This window comes from Manduca sexta, chromosome 8, assembly GCF_014839805.1.
Source record: "Manduca sexta isolate Smith_Timp_Sample1 chromosome 8, JHU_Msex_v1.0, whole genome shotgun sequence".
NCBI lineage: Eukaryota > Metazoa > Arthropoda > Insecta > Lepidoptera > Sphingidae > Manduca > Manduca sexta.
In genome coordinates this window covers 820,739-837,038 of record NC_051122.1, presented here as the reverse complement: position 1 = coordinate 837,038, position 16,300 = coordinate 820,739, and the positions used below count along the sequence as shown (strand labels likewise).

Here is a 16,300-nt window from a genome sequence, read left to right as displayed (position 1 = left end):
ACGTTTAGGGTCGTACAAATTGTCGTTTTATTCAGTTTTACCTACGCTATACTCTTCATTTCACTTCGAAAAAAAAGTACGTAGATCTACGAACTTTTTATTAGCAAATTTTGTTATTTCTACTTAATTTCATGCTAGGGCCTACGCATTTTTAAAAATCTGAGTTGGTAACACTGGTGCCAAATATCAAAATGCACCAGTGGTTTCTGAGATTACTTCTAAAGCCCGCTAAAACTACACGAGAACAGCCCAATATGAGTATAGAGAACATTCGATAAGTCTCGCCTATATTCGTGTGGTCTCCACTTCGTGTCGGTAGTTCGGACCCCAATCAAGGGGCTCTCAGTAGTTTCGTTTTTCTTTTTCTTTTCGAATTAAGAAAGAATTTTAATATGTTACTGCTACACACATTTCTAACATGTCCATCAGAGACCAATAAACTAGACTGACAACTGGGCGAGCGAGAATGTGGAGAGTTAATCTCGGTCACGCACTGTCATGGCGAAACCCAAGACCGAGATGCCTTGACGAGAATGTAGAGTGGGCTTAACAAACATGTGAACATTTTCATGAACTTAAATAAGGTTTAAAATTGTTAATTTGGATTCTACAGACTTCGATTTTCTCGAGAAACACTCATAAATTCGCAACTATACTTGTGTAATTTTCATAGAGAATAATCACTACATAGAATATACGTCAATGCACTACATTAATTACTGTATGTGACTATGTACTGTTTTTAACTCCTACACATTCGACATTGGCAAAATCACCGATGAAACAGTGGCAACATTTTAAGAAGAAAAAGAAAAAATGGTAAATTTAAACTGTATGGGAATTGGCACTATGATTTTTTTTTAATATATTATCAAGATATACGTAAACATTAACTTACTCGTAACGAATACTGTACAAGGTGCTCCTGACATGTATTTATGTAAAATTGTTTAGAGGTGGTATATAAAACATAGTTATAAATGATTATATGCAGACAGATATTTATAATTTTTGTACACCCCCCTCCCCTTTGCTAGTACTTTTTAATGGTAATTTTTTCGATATTCACAAAATTTCCTTTGGGGTATGCATGCAGTGACATGCCCTCACAAAAAAGCATTGATTAGACTGATTATATGTAATTCTCTCTTACGAATTTTCAAGCTTTAGGAAGTAGTTAAGCATGTATTTTATTTTACAAAGTTAAAGAGTCAAACGTTTAGGAATTCTGTAAACTCAAGATGCAGCGGCCTATTTCTGGCCATCATAAATTTGACCGCATATCATAGTAACATAGTAGTAATGTTGAGTAGGACATACAAGAGGCGGTACATTTGTCCGGGACATGACGTCAAAATGTAAGAGTGGCTCAAAATTATATGTTGTACTACTTCAAATTTTATGTCGCGGCAGTCGCGTTACTTATTCTCCGTCTCTGATAAACTGTAGGACGAGGACAGTGAGGTAGAGAACCGCATGCTACAAATTACAATAGAACGTTATTTTACAATGGACATTACATTACTGCGTTTCAAGTCGCGAGCGAGAGGGAATTATTTTGAGGGTTAACATTACAAAATACTGTAAGATACGCATTGAAACGCCGAGCCTCACTACGCCTCGCCTCATTTGAAGTAGGACGTTGTACCGACTCAATGCTAAAAAGAGGCTACTCTTACAAACTCTTTTTCATGTCATGTCCTACCCAACTCTACATAGTAGTAGTTTTGGCTTCACCTCAGGGAATAAACCAAATCTCGTCACTTTAATCGATGTTCGTTTGCTTCACATATCCGTGGTGCCCCAAGCGGTACAAATTGGCACTGAGCTTGTTAATTCCTTACTTAATGAACTACCCTCAACCTTTGTGGCACATTAAAAATTTCTCTTAACAAGTCCACATCCTTCCTTAGCCTCTACTAACAACTGATGTAATGTCGATCGAGATTATATTATATACCTATTTCCAAATTAACTGTAACACAAGAAAACTATAGGTATATGTATACACTCTTTATTTATTATGTGTATTTCTAAAATACTAGATAAATAAAAAATAAGTTATGTAACAAATACAATGCATCAAAAATAAGCCAAAATGAGCACTAAAATATTTCAATTAAATCCAATTACAATTTTAAAATTATTGTATTAAGAGTTTCTAAATACTGAATGTTGATGTGCAGTGATTTACGCACACATTACAAAAAATCTAATATAGGAGACATGCCAGGCACTGACAGAAGAGAAGGCCTAACAGTTATTTTATGTTATAATTATACACATTAGTTTTCTTGCTATCTTAAGGAAAAATTTTGAAAGTAAAATACCTTATGATCTTATCATTCAAAGCCTAGTGCTAGCATACAACATACCAGGACAACTTGGTTATACCTGGTACCAAACTTGTGCTTACCACTGCCTGGCATGCAAGTTAGTGAACGGCAGGATTGTATATATGGACTTCTGTAACTAATAGAGGACACTAATAATTATTGCAACAGACTCACTAGTTAGATATCCACAACTAAAATTTTAAGTCAAGGCTTATATTATTTAAATGCACCATTTTAATGATGCTTAACAAAATGCGTAAATAAAATGGTGATGTTTACGTTATAATAACTTAAATTTAAAATATGTAGTTATGATACCGTTTGTTATTACAGACATTTTAAGAGCATAAAATAAAAATCCTGTTATATTATGTATTGTACATAGACTAAGGTTCATATTCTTCCTAAACTTCAAAGTTAAACTTGATATTACACCAAATTATTATTATATTAAAAGATAGCCTCTCATAGTCCGCAGGACACCAGAGGTCTAGCAAAAACTCTCAAGTTCATTAACTTACATTAAAATGAATCAATATATAATAATGTACAAAATATACATTATGTTTAACAATCTTTCAACAGTCTTATAACTTTACAAACCTATACAGTATTGCACAAAAAAGTTACATAATAGGGCTATGTCAACGGTGACTAGTCACCATTTGCCAACATATTCTACCACATGTCTGATTAACTGAGTGTGACATATCTTCCTTAACACTAAGTATACTCTCAGTTTGAAATTGAGATTTATAACAGTCATCTGTACAACAACCCCATGCACACTGTCAGTAGAGGCACTATTTACATAAATTCACTTTGTTTAAAGTTAAAATGCTTAACATCCTACTAGCTGTATTAGCTGCTGCACTGTTGAACGGTCCAATAAACATAAATCAAAGTCAAATGTTTGAGTTGTCACTTCAAATCTGCCTGTTTCCACTATTAAATTCACAACCCTTTCGAGATCTTCATTGTTCTTAATCTTCATGATACGTTTCTGTAGCTCACGTAGCCTTACCATATAATCAGGAGAGAGATCTCCAGGCTCAGCATCTTCTCCTAAACTGCTTGAAACACCATTGTCTTGGACTTTCGTTTCAGTAAACATGGAACCACTACTTTCACCTCTTTCAACCCCATTATATGAAGGCCCAGATTCACCTGTGTTTGAATTTTTTCTATTTTCTGGTTCTTCTTCATCAAATATTTTTCTTTTTCTTCTCTTTTCTTCCCTTTTTGATTTGTCTTTGTGTTTTTTAGACTTTTCTTTTGTTTGCTGGGGTGGTGGCTCCACCACAGGCTGTGGCTCCGGTTCCACTTCTGGTTCGGGTTCTGGTTCTGGTTCAGGCTCAGGCACTGGTTCTGGAGAGGGTTCATGTTTTATTGGTTCAGGTGAAGGGTTTTTTATTTTAACTTTAGGTTCCTCTTCCTCAGCTATTACTGAACTCTCTGAATCTGAGTGGCTGCTGTTGATAGTATCATTGCCAATATGAGAAGGCTTAGTCAGACCACTTTTAGAGCTGCATTGAGAAGCAGTATCAATAGATATTGGAGATGCAGGTTCTGGTATACATCTTTCTTTGGGTACAGGTGTCTCTCTGCGTTCAATTACTTCAGGTTTCTCAGTAACTGGCTCTCTTACTTTGTCATATTTATGTTTCTTTTCTTTACTGGATTCTTTGTGTTTCTCTCTGGATTCATCACGTTTTTTGTCTTTTTTCTTATGCTTATGCTTTTTCTCTGACTCACCTTTTTCTTTATGTTTTACACCATCTGAACGATCTTCATTATCAGGTGGAGGAGTTTTCCTTAAATTTTCGATTGAGAATTTATTTATAGGTTTTTCAACTTTTGGCAGTTTTTCTTTCATTACAGGAGACTCTTTCATGTGTTCTTTTTCTTTTGAAATTTCCTTCACTTTAGGCATCTCTTTTGGAATTTCTTTTGGTGATTCTTTTAATTTGTGATTTTCTTTTTTGTGCTCTTTTCTCTCCTTATCTCTGTCATGACTTTTCTTTTCCTTCTTCTTTTTTTCCTTTATTTCCTTATCTAATTTGATATCAGCAGATTTTTCTTCAATTTTTGGTTTCTTTGACTCTGGAATTTCAGAGTTGTGTTTTGCAATTTTATATTCTTCCTTGTTGCTAGATGAACTGCTTGAGCGTGGCGCAGGACTCGGTACCCTTCTCAATGGGCTTACACAACGTTTTTTAGGAGGTTCAGGTGATGGTGGCCTTTCATTTGGCCTTTTTGTTGCTTTTTCTTTGGACTTTTCTTGCTCCTTCATTTGGCTTTTCATTTTCTCTGAACGCATTTTTTCTTTTTCTTCTTTGATTTTGAGTTTTTCTGCCTTAGCTTCTTTATGTTCATGTTTAGATTTTTTTTCTGAATTTGATCTATCTTTTTCTTTTTTATCTGATTTTGCAGATACATTTTTTTCAGCCTTTTTGGGATCAGGTGAAACTTTAGGAGGCTTTTGAATGGGAGCGCCAAATAACTTTTCAAAATTGCTTGTCTTTATTGGAACTTCTTCTTTATGCTCTTTGATTTTTTGTTTTTTAACATTTTCTGAAGAAAGCTTAGGTATGTTGGCAAGTTGTTTTTCTTCTATGAATGAGTCTCTACTTCTGCTTTCTTGGTCAGGGTTTGTATAATATGCATTATTATTCAATGGAATACCACCCCCTTTCAATAGTTTCTTTTTAAACTCCTCATTCGGATTTTTAAAAATATAACGGTCCTTTAAAAATCCACTTTGTTGTAATGTAAAATCATACTGAAACTTTATCTTCTTAGGTTCATCTTTATTTTTCAAATATATTTCTATGGGGAACATAAAACCTGCATATCCCGATTCTTTGATGGAAAATGGTGGTTCCTTCACAACTGTAAATAAAAATATGTTGCATAAATCTCATGGTATTTGGATACCAACATAATAAAAAATAAGTAGGTCTAAATAACACTCAAACTTCATCAAAACATTTCACATAGCCATACTTTGATATAAGGATATATTGCTTTTATGTGATATTAGTGTGAAACTCACCTCTCCTGGGCTTCGGAAACGTTTCGTGAAGATGAAAAACTACTTTTTCCACAAAGTGACTTATATCAGCTCCTTCCTGCCCGCGCACAAACACTTCCCAGTCATGAGTGAATCCTTCTGGCGTTTTCTTTGATCTTAACGAAGCTTCGTGCCCAATCTCAAAATTCACTTTTATCGAGGACATTTTGATTCTTAAAATAGTAAAAGAATTTTAGTTGGACAAGTTCGCACTATAGCAAGTAGAAAAATAATACTCGATGATCACATATCTATGAAGTCAAATCATACTCACTGCCATATATTATTTTTAAGAAGAAATGAAACTCGCACATAACAATTATGAATGTTTCAATTAATTGTTGAGTTGCAAATAATTACAATTATAGAAAATAATCTTTTAGCGCCCTTGTTATTTTGGTCCGCCATATTATTTCGGTCAATTTCTTAGGCAAAGTGTATTTTCAATAGTGACGTATTTGTTACACGTATTGTTATTCACGATAGTTTCAACGATTTTCATGGTCTTGTAAATGAATAAATTCTGTGCTACAAATTGAAAAATGTATAACTTCGATTTTTCTGGCAACATTGCCATGATTGTCAAAATTGAAATGTCATTTCATATGGGACATGTCTAAGAGTTCTCAATTTACAAAAAATACAAATTGTAATATTTGTGAGCAGTTTTCAGAGTAATTACAAAAGCATAAAAGTAAAACGACCACGAATTATGGCAGGAATAATGTCAACAATATTACAGCCTCTAAAGTAAGTGTTTCACACTGTACATTAATTTCTAACCTCCGAGATATTTTGGTACCTATTTAAAATATTTCAGGCTCGTAAGGAACACTCTGCATGCGATCTCGACAGCAACAACACCTGTCAGTACTAGTTTAGTGCAAGCAGAAACTCCCACGTTTTCAGCAATAAGAACGAAGGTGCGTTGCTACTTTCCTCGACCAAACGAAGTAAGGAGAGTTCGCAGACATGGTTGGCAGACAAGAATGTCGACACCTAACGGGCGCAAAACAATAATGAGGCGGCTGCTAAAAGGGCGATTTGTTCTTTCTCATTAGCAGTAATGTGAATTATTAGGTATTTTAAACTATAAAAATAAACAATTGAGTAATATAGTATAGTGTTAAAAGTAAATACACAATGAATAAATATCATAAATGATTTTTATTTAAAACAAAACTGATTCAAACATTTTTTTCTGATTACTAACAAAGCTATGCCACTTTACTTAATATCTATCCATAACATTACAAAAGTAACAAAAAACAAACTTGAGTAATGACATCAGTAGTTAAGTTGCATATCTTATCCAATGAACTGTAATACTATTTTGATTTAGCAAATTATATCATTACCAAACTGCTTTGGATATTAAATCTTAATGAGCACCTAATACTTAGATATTTTGATGTATTGTATATTTAACATGGCTGACAAAAGTTGTGTGTTTTGGGACAACACACTGTGTGAAGTGGTGGTGGTGGTACTGGTGGATAGCCCATTAATTTTGTTGTTGCAATCAATGTGTTAATATGAAAACTGTATATTTCAACATGTCCTTAAATTATTTTTGTTAGCACAATAAGCTCTGATGCATATAGCCACTATAAATGTTAAATTAAAAGTAATATACTGTTTTGTATTAGGTGCCCGAAGTACCAAATTATATTTCTATATAACATAATAAATTCAATAAATCTCTAATGACCCTACAATAATTTTGCCTTGTACTAGTTGAATAGATACTTTTGTTGAGAGTGGACTGAGTCTTCAGAAGTAGTTGGCGATTTGGCAGGCTTTAATAAATTTGATACTTCTGTTACCACCAATGTTGTTAGCTTGATTATAGCAAGGTGGGCTGCTAACTGCAGAACTAGAGCTCCAAACCCTTTGTATAAGCCTGCAACACCTTCCCGTGCTATTGTGGTATTGTAGCAATCTATAAAACCTTCATAACCTGTTAGTATGGGGGTTACTGAGGTCCCAGTATCTAAATTATCTATTATTGTCCTAGTGCCCTGGAAAGATACAAAACAAATATTATGTTGAGAAATATTATTTCTAGTGTGACCTTTAGATGGTTAGTCTATCTTTTGAATCTTTAATCATATAAAGTTTTACCAAACATTTTCTAATTTTACATATCAATTGACACAATACATAATTATAGCAACACATGAATTAAGTCTAATTTGATAGACATTACATAACATGAAAATAGGGCCATCTTACTTAATTGCTTACAAAAATATGTTTAACTAGGTTTTGTGTCCAGTTCCACCCTCATGAAAAAGTTTTTCCAGGATTAATATTATCCCAGAATAAAAAGTAGTATTTAGCACTCAGGGGTAATGTAGCTTCCTATTAGTAAAAAAATCAAAAACGGTTTAGTAGTTCTTGTGATATACACTTTCAAACAAACTCTTCAGCTTTTTAATATATTAACATAGATATGTGCAGTATTATGAATACAATACAGGGAATCATTTAGTTTACCTGTATGTGTAGCCTATGGATGATAGTTTCTACTGGGTAGAACAATATCTCCATAGTTATGAAAGAGAAGATGTTTGCCTTCAAGTTCAAGTCCTCAATGAGCGGATTCTGCGAGTTTTTGCTGTAGCTAGAACTTGAACTGTAATGCATCACTCAATTCATGTCTGTGTCTTTGTTGAAAACGGAGGATACGCATTGTTATACTTTTAAGTGTTATGCTGGAATGATATAAAAAAAAACATTACTTGTCAATTCATCAATGCATTAAAATTCTAACAAAAAAAAAAAGTTTTAAAGCCAACAAAACACTCACTGTGCGATATACTTGGAAATTCCAAGAGCAACAGTGGGGAAAACAATTACCCATATTGGCAGCATCCTGCCTCTGCTGGGTGTACCCCACTCTAATAACCGTACAAATCCTTCACGGAACACATCAAAGAGAGCAGGCTTGTCACTGGCGATGTCACTCTGTACTGTTTCCACTAAACTTGCTGAGTAAAATGGTGTAATTATGGCTAAACTTACACTGGAAATAGTCATGTTATAATATAAATCATTTGTATAAAAACATTATTCTACTTGTCTATAAACAACGGAAGTTTAAATTGTATTCAACTTTTTTACTAAGATCAGAAAAGCTGGATTACTAATTAGTTAAGTATACTAATGAGAACAATAAACTATCAATAAAGTATAGCAATTGTAAATTATATATTCACCATTTTAATGTTATGTGTTGAAGAAATTGCAATACTGAACTGCATTTTCCAATCTCCCTGAAAACAAAATATAACTGAATGTGCATATATTAATATATTCTTAGCAAGAACCCAAACTGTCAAATTAACAATATTATGTTACTTGAATGTAAATATAATTTGTTTACTTAGGCCAGCCTGTGCCCTTGGCAACAACATCCTCTACAGCCAAGTTAAGTCCCCGGACTATACACGTGGAGCCAATGCCTTTCCACAGAGTAGTGACATCTTGTCTTCTGTGCAATCTCACCACTACTGGCAGCAGTGTGTATGGAAATATATGGTAACTCTTTAAACTGTTGTGCACCTGTGAAATTGACAATTATATGAATTGTAGCAATAATTAATCATATTTGGTAGTGGCAGTGACAAACGGTTCATAAAACCCGATACCTGCCGGCATCCCTTTATGTAGAATCTAATTATAATTAGAATGATATGAAGATCACATTCATGCATATTGCATGCACTGGGAAGTGGTATATGAGTAGTGTCTATCTTAATATTGATTAATGTTTCCATACATACCTGACATTGTCTTCGTAAAACTATGAATGGATGGCTCAGAAGATTTTCGGTTATGAGACTCGCTACACTTATCGCTGTAGTCACGTAAGTATTGTTTTCTGAAAAACAAAGACAAAGTAGGGTGATGTGGAAATTACGTTTGTTCATCAGAATGGTTGATGAGACGCAATAGGCATGAATAATAAGAATGTGCCTCCTTATAACTATGTGGACACCTTAATCAAAATAGATCTAAAAAAGATACTTAGTGAGAGTTTGGATACGCGACGATACAACTCGAAAGGAATATACGATTGATAAACTTAAAGTGCAGTACCTTCATCTGGAATATCATCCATTACTAAAGGAGGTCCCTGAAATTCTTCTGTAATTGGAGTATGATAACCATAAATTTGTTGATAGCGGGTGTCGTATAAATCGTTAGGTTCACGGTTTGGATCTAAGCCATAAGGTCTATTGTAAGACGAGTATTCTCCAAAACCAGCCATTCTTACTGCACCTTGCGATAAAGTTATTGATGAGCAGAATTTAATACGAAAATCATTTCAGCACTTGTAATTGTTTTACAAAAACGATGAAAAAATACCCCTACAATGTCAAATCGTTTCTTTGACAGATCCAGTTGACAGTTGACATATTGCGCAATGCGCATAGGATTAGTGCGGTGACTAGATACGTAAGTACCTCACTTCGTACAATAGGTACCAACTCAGGGTACCTATCTATATACATAATGCTACAAATGTACCAGTCAATAGATTCCACAACACGTCTAATCATGTTTTTTTTTGTTTTAGGTAGATATTTTAATGAATAAATTTTATATACTTAGTCTGGCCATAAATACTGTTACACTTAATTATAAAAAAATATTACATTTGAATTTCGAATCTGTCATTTTTATACGATTGTTCATTGTGTTTTCTCATTTTGGCGCCAATACATTGTAAAATATTTTGCGATATTAAAATGGTGTGGGGTGATAAAGAGAACCGAATCGCTGTGATAGCATTACACAAAGTAGGTATGGAGCCAAATGCAATTTTTAAAACTCTCCATACACTTGGTATTAGTAAAATGTTTGTGTACCGGGCTATTAATAGGTACAATGAGACCTCCTCTGTTTGTGACAGAAAAGATCTGGCCGTCCACGTAGTGTTCGTACGAAAAAGGTGGTCAAAGCAGTAAGGGAAAGAATTCGAAGAAATCCTGTCCGAAAGCAAAAGATTTTATCTCGGGAAATGAAGATAGCACCTAGAACCATGTCGCGTATTTTAAAAGATGACTTAGGACTTGCAGCCTATAAGAGACGCACTGGCCATTTCTTAACTGATAATTTAAAGAAGAATAGGGTGGTAAAATCGAAACAACTACTGAAGCGGTACGCAAAGGGAGGTCACAGAAAAATTTTGTTTACGGATGAGAAAATTTTTACAATTGAGCAACATTTTAACAAACAAAATGACCGTATTTATGCTCAAAGCTCTAAGGAAGCTTCCCAATTAGTCGACAGAGTGCAACGTGGACATTATCCGACTTCAGTGATGGTTTGGTGGGGTGTTAGCTATGAAGGAGTGACTGAGCCATATTTTTGTGAAAAGGTATCAAAACATCGGCACAAGTGTATCAAGATACCATTCTTGAGAAGGTAGTTAAGCCCCTTAACATCACCATGTTCAATAACCAAGTATGGTCCTTCCAGCAAGACTCGGCGCCGGGTCATAAAGCTCGGTCCACGCAGTCTTGGTTGGAATCGAACGTTTCGGACTTCATCAGAGCTGAAGACTGGCCGTCGTCTAGTCCCGATCTTAATCCGCTGGATTATGATTTGTGGTCAGTTTTAGAGAGTACAGCTTGCTCTAAACGCCATGATAATTTGAGTCCCTAAAACAATCTATACGATTGGCAGTGAAGAATTTTCCCATGGAAAGAGTGCGTGCTTCTATTGATAACTGGCCTCATCGTTTAAAGGACTGTATTGCAGCCAATGGAGACCACTTCGAATAAGCTTTTTATATTTTTAATTGTTTTATATTTATGTATTAAACTGACACACTGTAAAAGTAATAAATGTTATTTGCAGTTAACAATTTTCTTTTTTCTTTATTACAATATTTATGGCAAGACTAGGTAGATACCATACAATTTTTATAAGTAGGTATCTGTATTTTTTACGAAGTTTAAGTTTGTTTTACAGTATTACGTATTGGTGGGTATTCGTTATTTTATTCAGTATTTTACGTAGGTATTTATGAGTTCAAAATGTAAAATAATAAGCAATGTTTTATTTATTGACGAACATGGCAAGTAGGGTAGGGTACGGTATCCGAAATCCGAATCCGATTCCGATCAAGAAATTGTTGACATTTCCATGGTTGACATTTGACAACATTGAAAATGTTGGAAATTGAAATGCCAGGGGACCCCGGAGTTCAGACATCACAGAACGCCTAAGACGCATGATCAAAAAGGCCCTACACAACCCGCGAACTGACACCAGCGACCGAATATCGATTATAAAATAGGACAAAAGTTCTCTAACGTTAAACATGAACTTAATGTTTTTTCTTTGAGTTTGGTTACTGAAAAAGAGCATAATGTTCGCTGAGGCTGTGTTGTGTTTATCTACTTTACATTTATATAGTAAGTTGAAATGGTATGGTGAATTGAAGTTTGCGAGCTAGTGGTCTGGATTACAGTGTATTGTGTTTATAATTGCAGGTGTTGCGGCCCAAGGAGAATGTACTGACTTGCGAGGCAGAGTAATATCTCATGGGTTGCATTACGTTCCGGGACCAGACACTTGCACACTTTGTATTTGCGATAATGGATTGCCGAAATTCTGCAAAGCCGTGTTATGCTCCCCACCTCAGGTAAGTATTATAATATTGTATATACTTATTTTTCACGAAAAAAAAAATCTTAATCCCGTAACGTTTCTTCAAAGTTAAAAAAACAAATTTACATTCATTTTTAATTATGTATATTATCTTCACCATCCAAATTATTGATATATTAAACCACTTACAACTATTTATTTATTATTATTATTATATTTATAATTCGTTCATATACTAAACTATGTTTAAAGTGAACACCTTAAAACAGCTGATGCCTGTGTATAAAACAGATGAGTTTTTTTCTATCCTTTTATGTTGTAAAAGGTAATATAAATTTAATATTCATAAACAAAATGCAAGTGTTTGAAAACATGTAACAAGAATAAAATAGCTCTTTTTGGACTCTTATAAGATTATTTCAGATAAAAAAGGATGTATTTAAACCGAGGACTTTCCAGAATATGCTTTATTTTCTTATAAGAACTTAGGAAGAACTATTAGAAGAGTACCATCTTCAAGTTTTTGGAGACAACTAATATGAAATGAGTTGATAGTTAAGCAAAAATGCAGAAGTAGAGCAATTATTGATAGAATAACAATAAATATTTATTAATTTTATTTGATTTAAAATTCTTTTATTGTTAATATATTTTGTAGTACTAACTATGTTAAATTTATAAACAAGCTATCAGTTTATATGTGTAGACATAATAGCACCTATCTATGTACATAATTATATACTTTTCTTTTGCTGAACTTGCAATGGCTTTTCCAGTCATCATCCCAGAGTGTTAGTTGGTTTGTTTGAAGAAGATTTTATTAAGAACAATACAAAAAATGCCAAGGCAGGGTATTTTAATTTATCGGCTTAAGTGAATCTATGTTTGAAAAAAAAAAACGACAACAATAAACTGAATAATATTGTCTAACCTGCAATGAGGATCACATGGATCAAAGCTTAATGGGCAAAGGCAAAGGAATTCATGCTCCTGGCCATAATCTTTTCCTATAAAATGTTAGCATATACTCCTCTATGAATGTTGGAGTAAAAATTATAATTGGGCTTTGTATTATCACTTACATAACATTCATACTTAATCCCCTCTAGTAAATTTCATTCCAAGTAAATACTGCTAGAAATGCTTACACTGTTGCCATCTCAATAATCACTGCCTATTCAATGTAATTAAACAATTTGGATATGAAATAATTAACATGAAGAACTGAATATAATATAACCAAATTGAAATTTCACCAGGACTGCCGTTCCTTCCGCGTGGGCAACACCTGTTGCGAGTTTATATGCTTGGACGATGTGGTGAAGCCCGCGGAGACGGCGGAGGCTAATTTCCGCGTGGCGGCTGGCGGTGCGGCAGCGGTGGTGCTGCTGACGGTCGCGCTGGTGGTGTACCGGGTGCGGCGCCAGAAGCGACGGCGACCGCCGCACGCTGACGACCAGAGAAGCTTGACTAGCATTGGGTGAGAATTAACTATGAATATACAAAAGTGCAAATATTTGTACAACAATTGATTTATTTATTGATATATTGATTTATTGATATGTTGATTTATTGATTTATTGATTTATTGATTTATTGATTTATTGATTTACTGATTTATTGATTTATTGAATTATTGACAATACAATATTGATTGCAAAACAGATTACAATAAAAAATATATATAATATACAAACATAAAACTAGATTGTATTCCTAAATTATACTAATACTAGTCAATTATAATACTCAAAGTGCGGAATTAATAATTATCAATATAAATCACTTCTGATAGATTTACTCATTAAATGTTAAAATAAACATTACACCAGGAATTGTTGAATACACCAGACTAAAAGTTAAGATCTGCGGAATGATTATCAAGTTTCAGCTAGTTGCCATGCCTATACTTTATTCATGCAATCCAATCAATCCAAATGCAATGCATCCTAGAACCAGAGTCTGCAAACATATATGTGCAACCAGTAAAGTTTTATCGTCAAATAATGTAATCAGAAGGTGTTAATTACAGGAAATGTCTAATTATAATTTTTATACCTAACTCCAATTACTTAGTTTTTGCTTAATATAATGGCAGTTACCACAACTGCACTGAAATGTTTGTGCATTAAGAACTTCCGTCGATTTTATTACATCGTGGTATAATTGCCATCCTGTTTATTCATTTGAATAAATTATTACGACATGATGAATACTTAATTCCATTAATATATAATGAATATACTAGACATAACTTGCCGCCACGACAGCTGATCAACAGTATGAACTAACAAGTTGCATAAAATATTCCTAATAACGCCACCAACTATGATTTGAACACTGAATAGTATTTTTCATTCGTCATTCTGAGACATGTTTCTCTTGGGCCTATGGCTGATAGTGCCTAGCAATTTAAATGGCTCCGATTTCCTTCAAATCAACGTAGAATAGTCTTGCGCCTCGTCAGAAATAGACAAAGCAGTGCTAAAATTCATGTATGTAAATCCCAGAGACTTTATTTAATTCCATAGATAATCATATTTAACAAACAATTCTCTGGTGATTTTTTCTGTCTGCGACCTTGATGCCTTTCATTGTACATTGTTCTCGCGTTCATTGCGTGTGCAATAATTCACAATGTAGCTTGCTAGGATGAAGTAAGCGCTGGGTCCCTTATTGTTGCGCATAGCGTGCGATCTATGCCTGATTAGTTCCTTATGTGTATACTCCTTACCAAAAATGTATGCAAATTACGACTGAACGTCGGTTTATCGAACAAAAAATCGATGTATACTAGTTGGAACATAAAATCGCTTTTAGAGGCACTTGCTGTTTCCCTGTATTTGCTTTAAATGAGTTCCGAATCTTAATAATGTACAAAATTATATCAATATCCCCAGCAAACGACCAAATGGGTCAGCAAAACATCAGTTTTTAATTTCCAATTTTTTTTAAATGCTTTAAAACAAGAAGTCAGGTTTACAAAGGTTGTTATTTGGCCCTCTTTATACTTGATTGAACCATGAAGTTATTTGAACACGGGCATAAGATAACGCTACAGCAAGCTTTTAATTCACATCATTTTCTGCAACAGGTGACATAACAGTCCACTCATCGAGTCAGCCTATACAAGCTGTATACAAATGTGCAGCTCTATAATTTATAACGTGGTTTTGATTTCTCCATTAAATGCTTTCTTATGTTTTTACAGGTACATAAGCGGCAGTATGGGCTACATGGGCAGCACTTGTGAGACAGCGGTGGGGGCGTGGAAGCCCCAAAGTAACTACTTACCGCGGGGCGAAGCGCCGCCACCATACGACGAGGCCGTTGCGCAGTGCCGACAGGATCCTATGAGGTCATTATTATATTAATTATAGACATACTCATATAGAATGTTACTTAAATTTTATTTGAGACAGATGGTATGCATTTTGCATTCTTCACTGCTATTCATTTTGTTAATACGTGCGTGCAATTTTACGCTGTTAAGGAATATTGTTAATATAAAATTTTATTAGAGTTAAAAATGCTATGAAGCCGATGATGAATCGCTGATTGTTACCAACACTCCTTGGCCATAGAAAACATATGTGTACGAGTTATCAAATAATACGTTATCACTTTGTAGAGGTAACGAGCCCACGTACCACCGCACGTACCCCGCCACGGTGGATAACTTGACGCGTCCTGACGATACCATGCAATGCACCGGACATGGATACGCCAACATACCACGCCCTGTGCAACAGGTACTGTGAAAACACACACCTTGACACTACTGTCTACTTTTAAATTAAACTATTTTACGGATTTTATCGCGGTTTTAATATTTTACTTTTCTTCTTGATTCTTGGATTCTTGGAAAATCCGTAAAATAGTTTAATTTAAATGTTCTAACATTCGCGTAAACATAAGAAATCATTACTACTGTTTAACATCATCTTCTAATAGGTATATAAAAAAAAAAAATGTTAAGGGTAAAACAAAGTCCCCCGCTGCATCTGTCTGCCTGAACGTGTTAAACTCAAAAACTACCCAACGTATTAAGATGAAATTTGGTATGGAACAGTTTGAGACCCTGGGAAGAACATAGGCTCCCGGGAAACTACTACTTTTATAACGGAAAACTAACCTGAAAAACTTTATAACGCGGGCGGAGCCGCGGGCAAAAGCTAGTGTTTTAATAATATTTGGTTTGTGTCTTTTTTATATTTGTTTTTCGTGTGTGTGCAAGGAGGTGCAATAAGGAGTTTTGTATTGT

General features: G+C 34.4%; 3 protein-coding genes across 3 annotated transcripts; 1 reads left to right on the top strand and 2 right to left on the bottom strand.

Annotated features, from left to right (window-relative positions):
• Positions 1–2,000: 2,000 nt before the first annotated feature.
• On the bottom strand, positions 2,001–5,929 carry LOC115442729 (protein AF-9). The gene is made up of 3 exons (XM_030167876.2): positions 5,684–5,929; positions 5,392–5,582; positions 2,001–5,228 (listed from the first exon to the last, which is right to left on the bottom strand). The coding sequence occupies exons 2-3, from the start codon at positions 5,573–5,575 to the stop codon at positions 3,178–3,180; spliced, it is 2,235 nt and encodes a 744-aa protein (XP_030023736.2). The 5' UTR covers positions 5,576–5,582; positions 5,684–5,929; the 3' UTR covers positions 2,001–3,177.
• A 628-nt stretch (positions 5,930–6,557) lies between these two features.
• Positions 6,558–9,820, bottom strand: LOC119188659 (solute carrier family 25 member 46-like). The gene is given in 8 exon segments (XM_037436538.1): positions 6,558–7,430; positions 7,909–8,055; positions 8,057–8,126; positions 8,222–8,437; positions 8,631–8,687; positions 8,798–8,976; positions 9,198–9,295; positions 9,514–9,820. Coding segments are annotated over 8 exon segments (1,227 nt in total). The 5' UTR covers positions 9,686–9,820; the 3' UTR covers positions 6,558–7,142.
• A 1,652-nt stretch (positions 9,821–11,472) lies between these two features.
• LOC119188664 lies at positions 11,473–15,797 on the top strand. Its single transcript, XM_037436556.1, has 5 exons — positions 11,473–11,840; positions 11,919–12,070; positions 13,296–13,516; positions 15,248–15,394; positions 15,668–15,797. Exons 1-5 carry the CDS (start codon positions 11,795–11,797, stop codon positions 15,795–15,797), a joined length of 696 nt encoding a protein of 231 aa, XP_037292453.1. The 5' UTR covers positions 11,473–11,794.
• Positions 15,798–16,300: the final 503 nt, after the last annotated feature.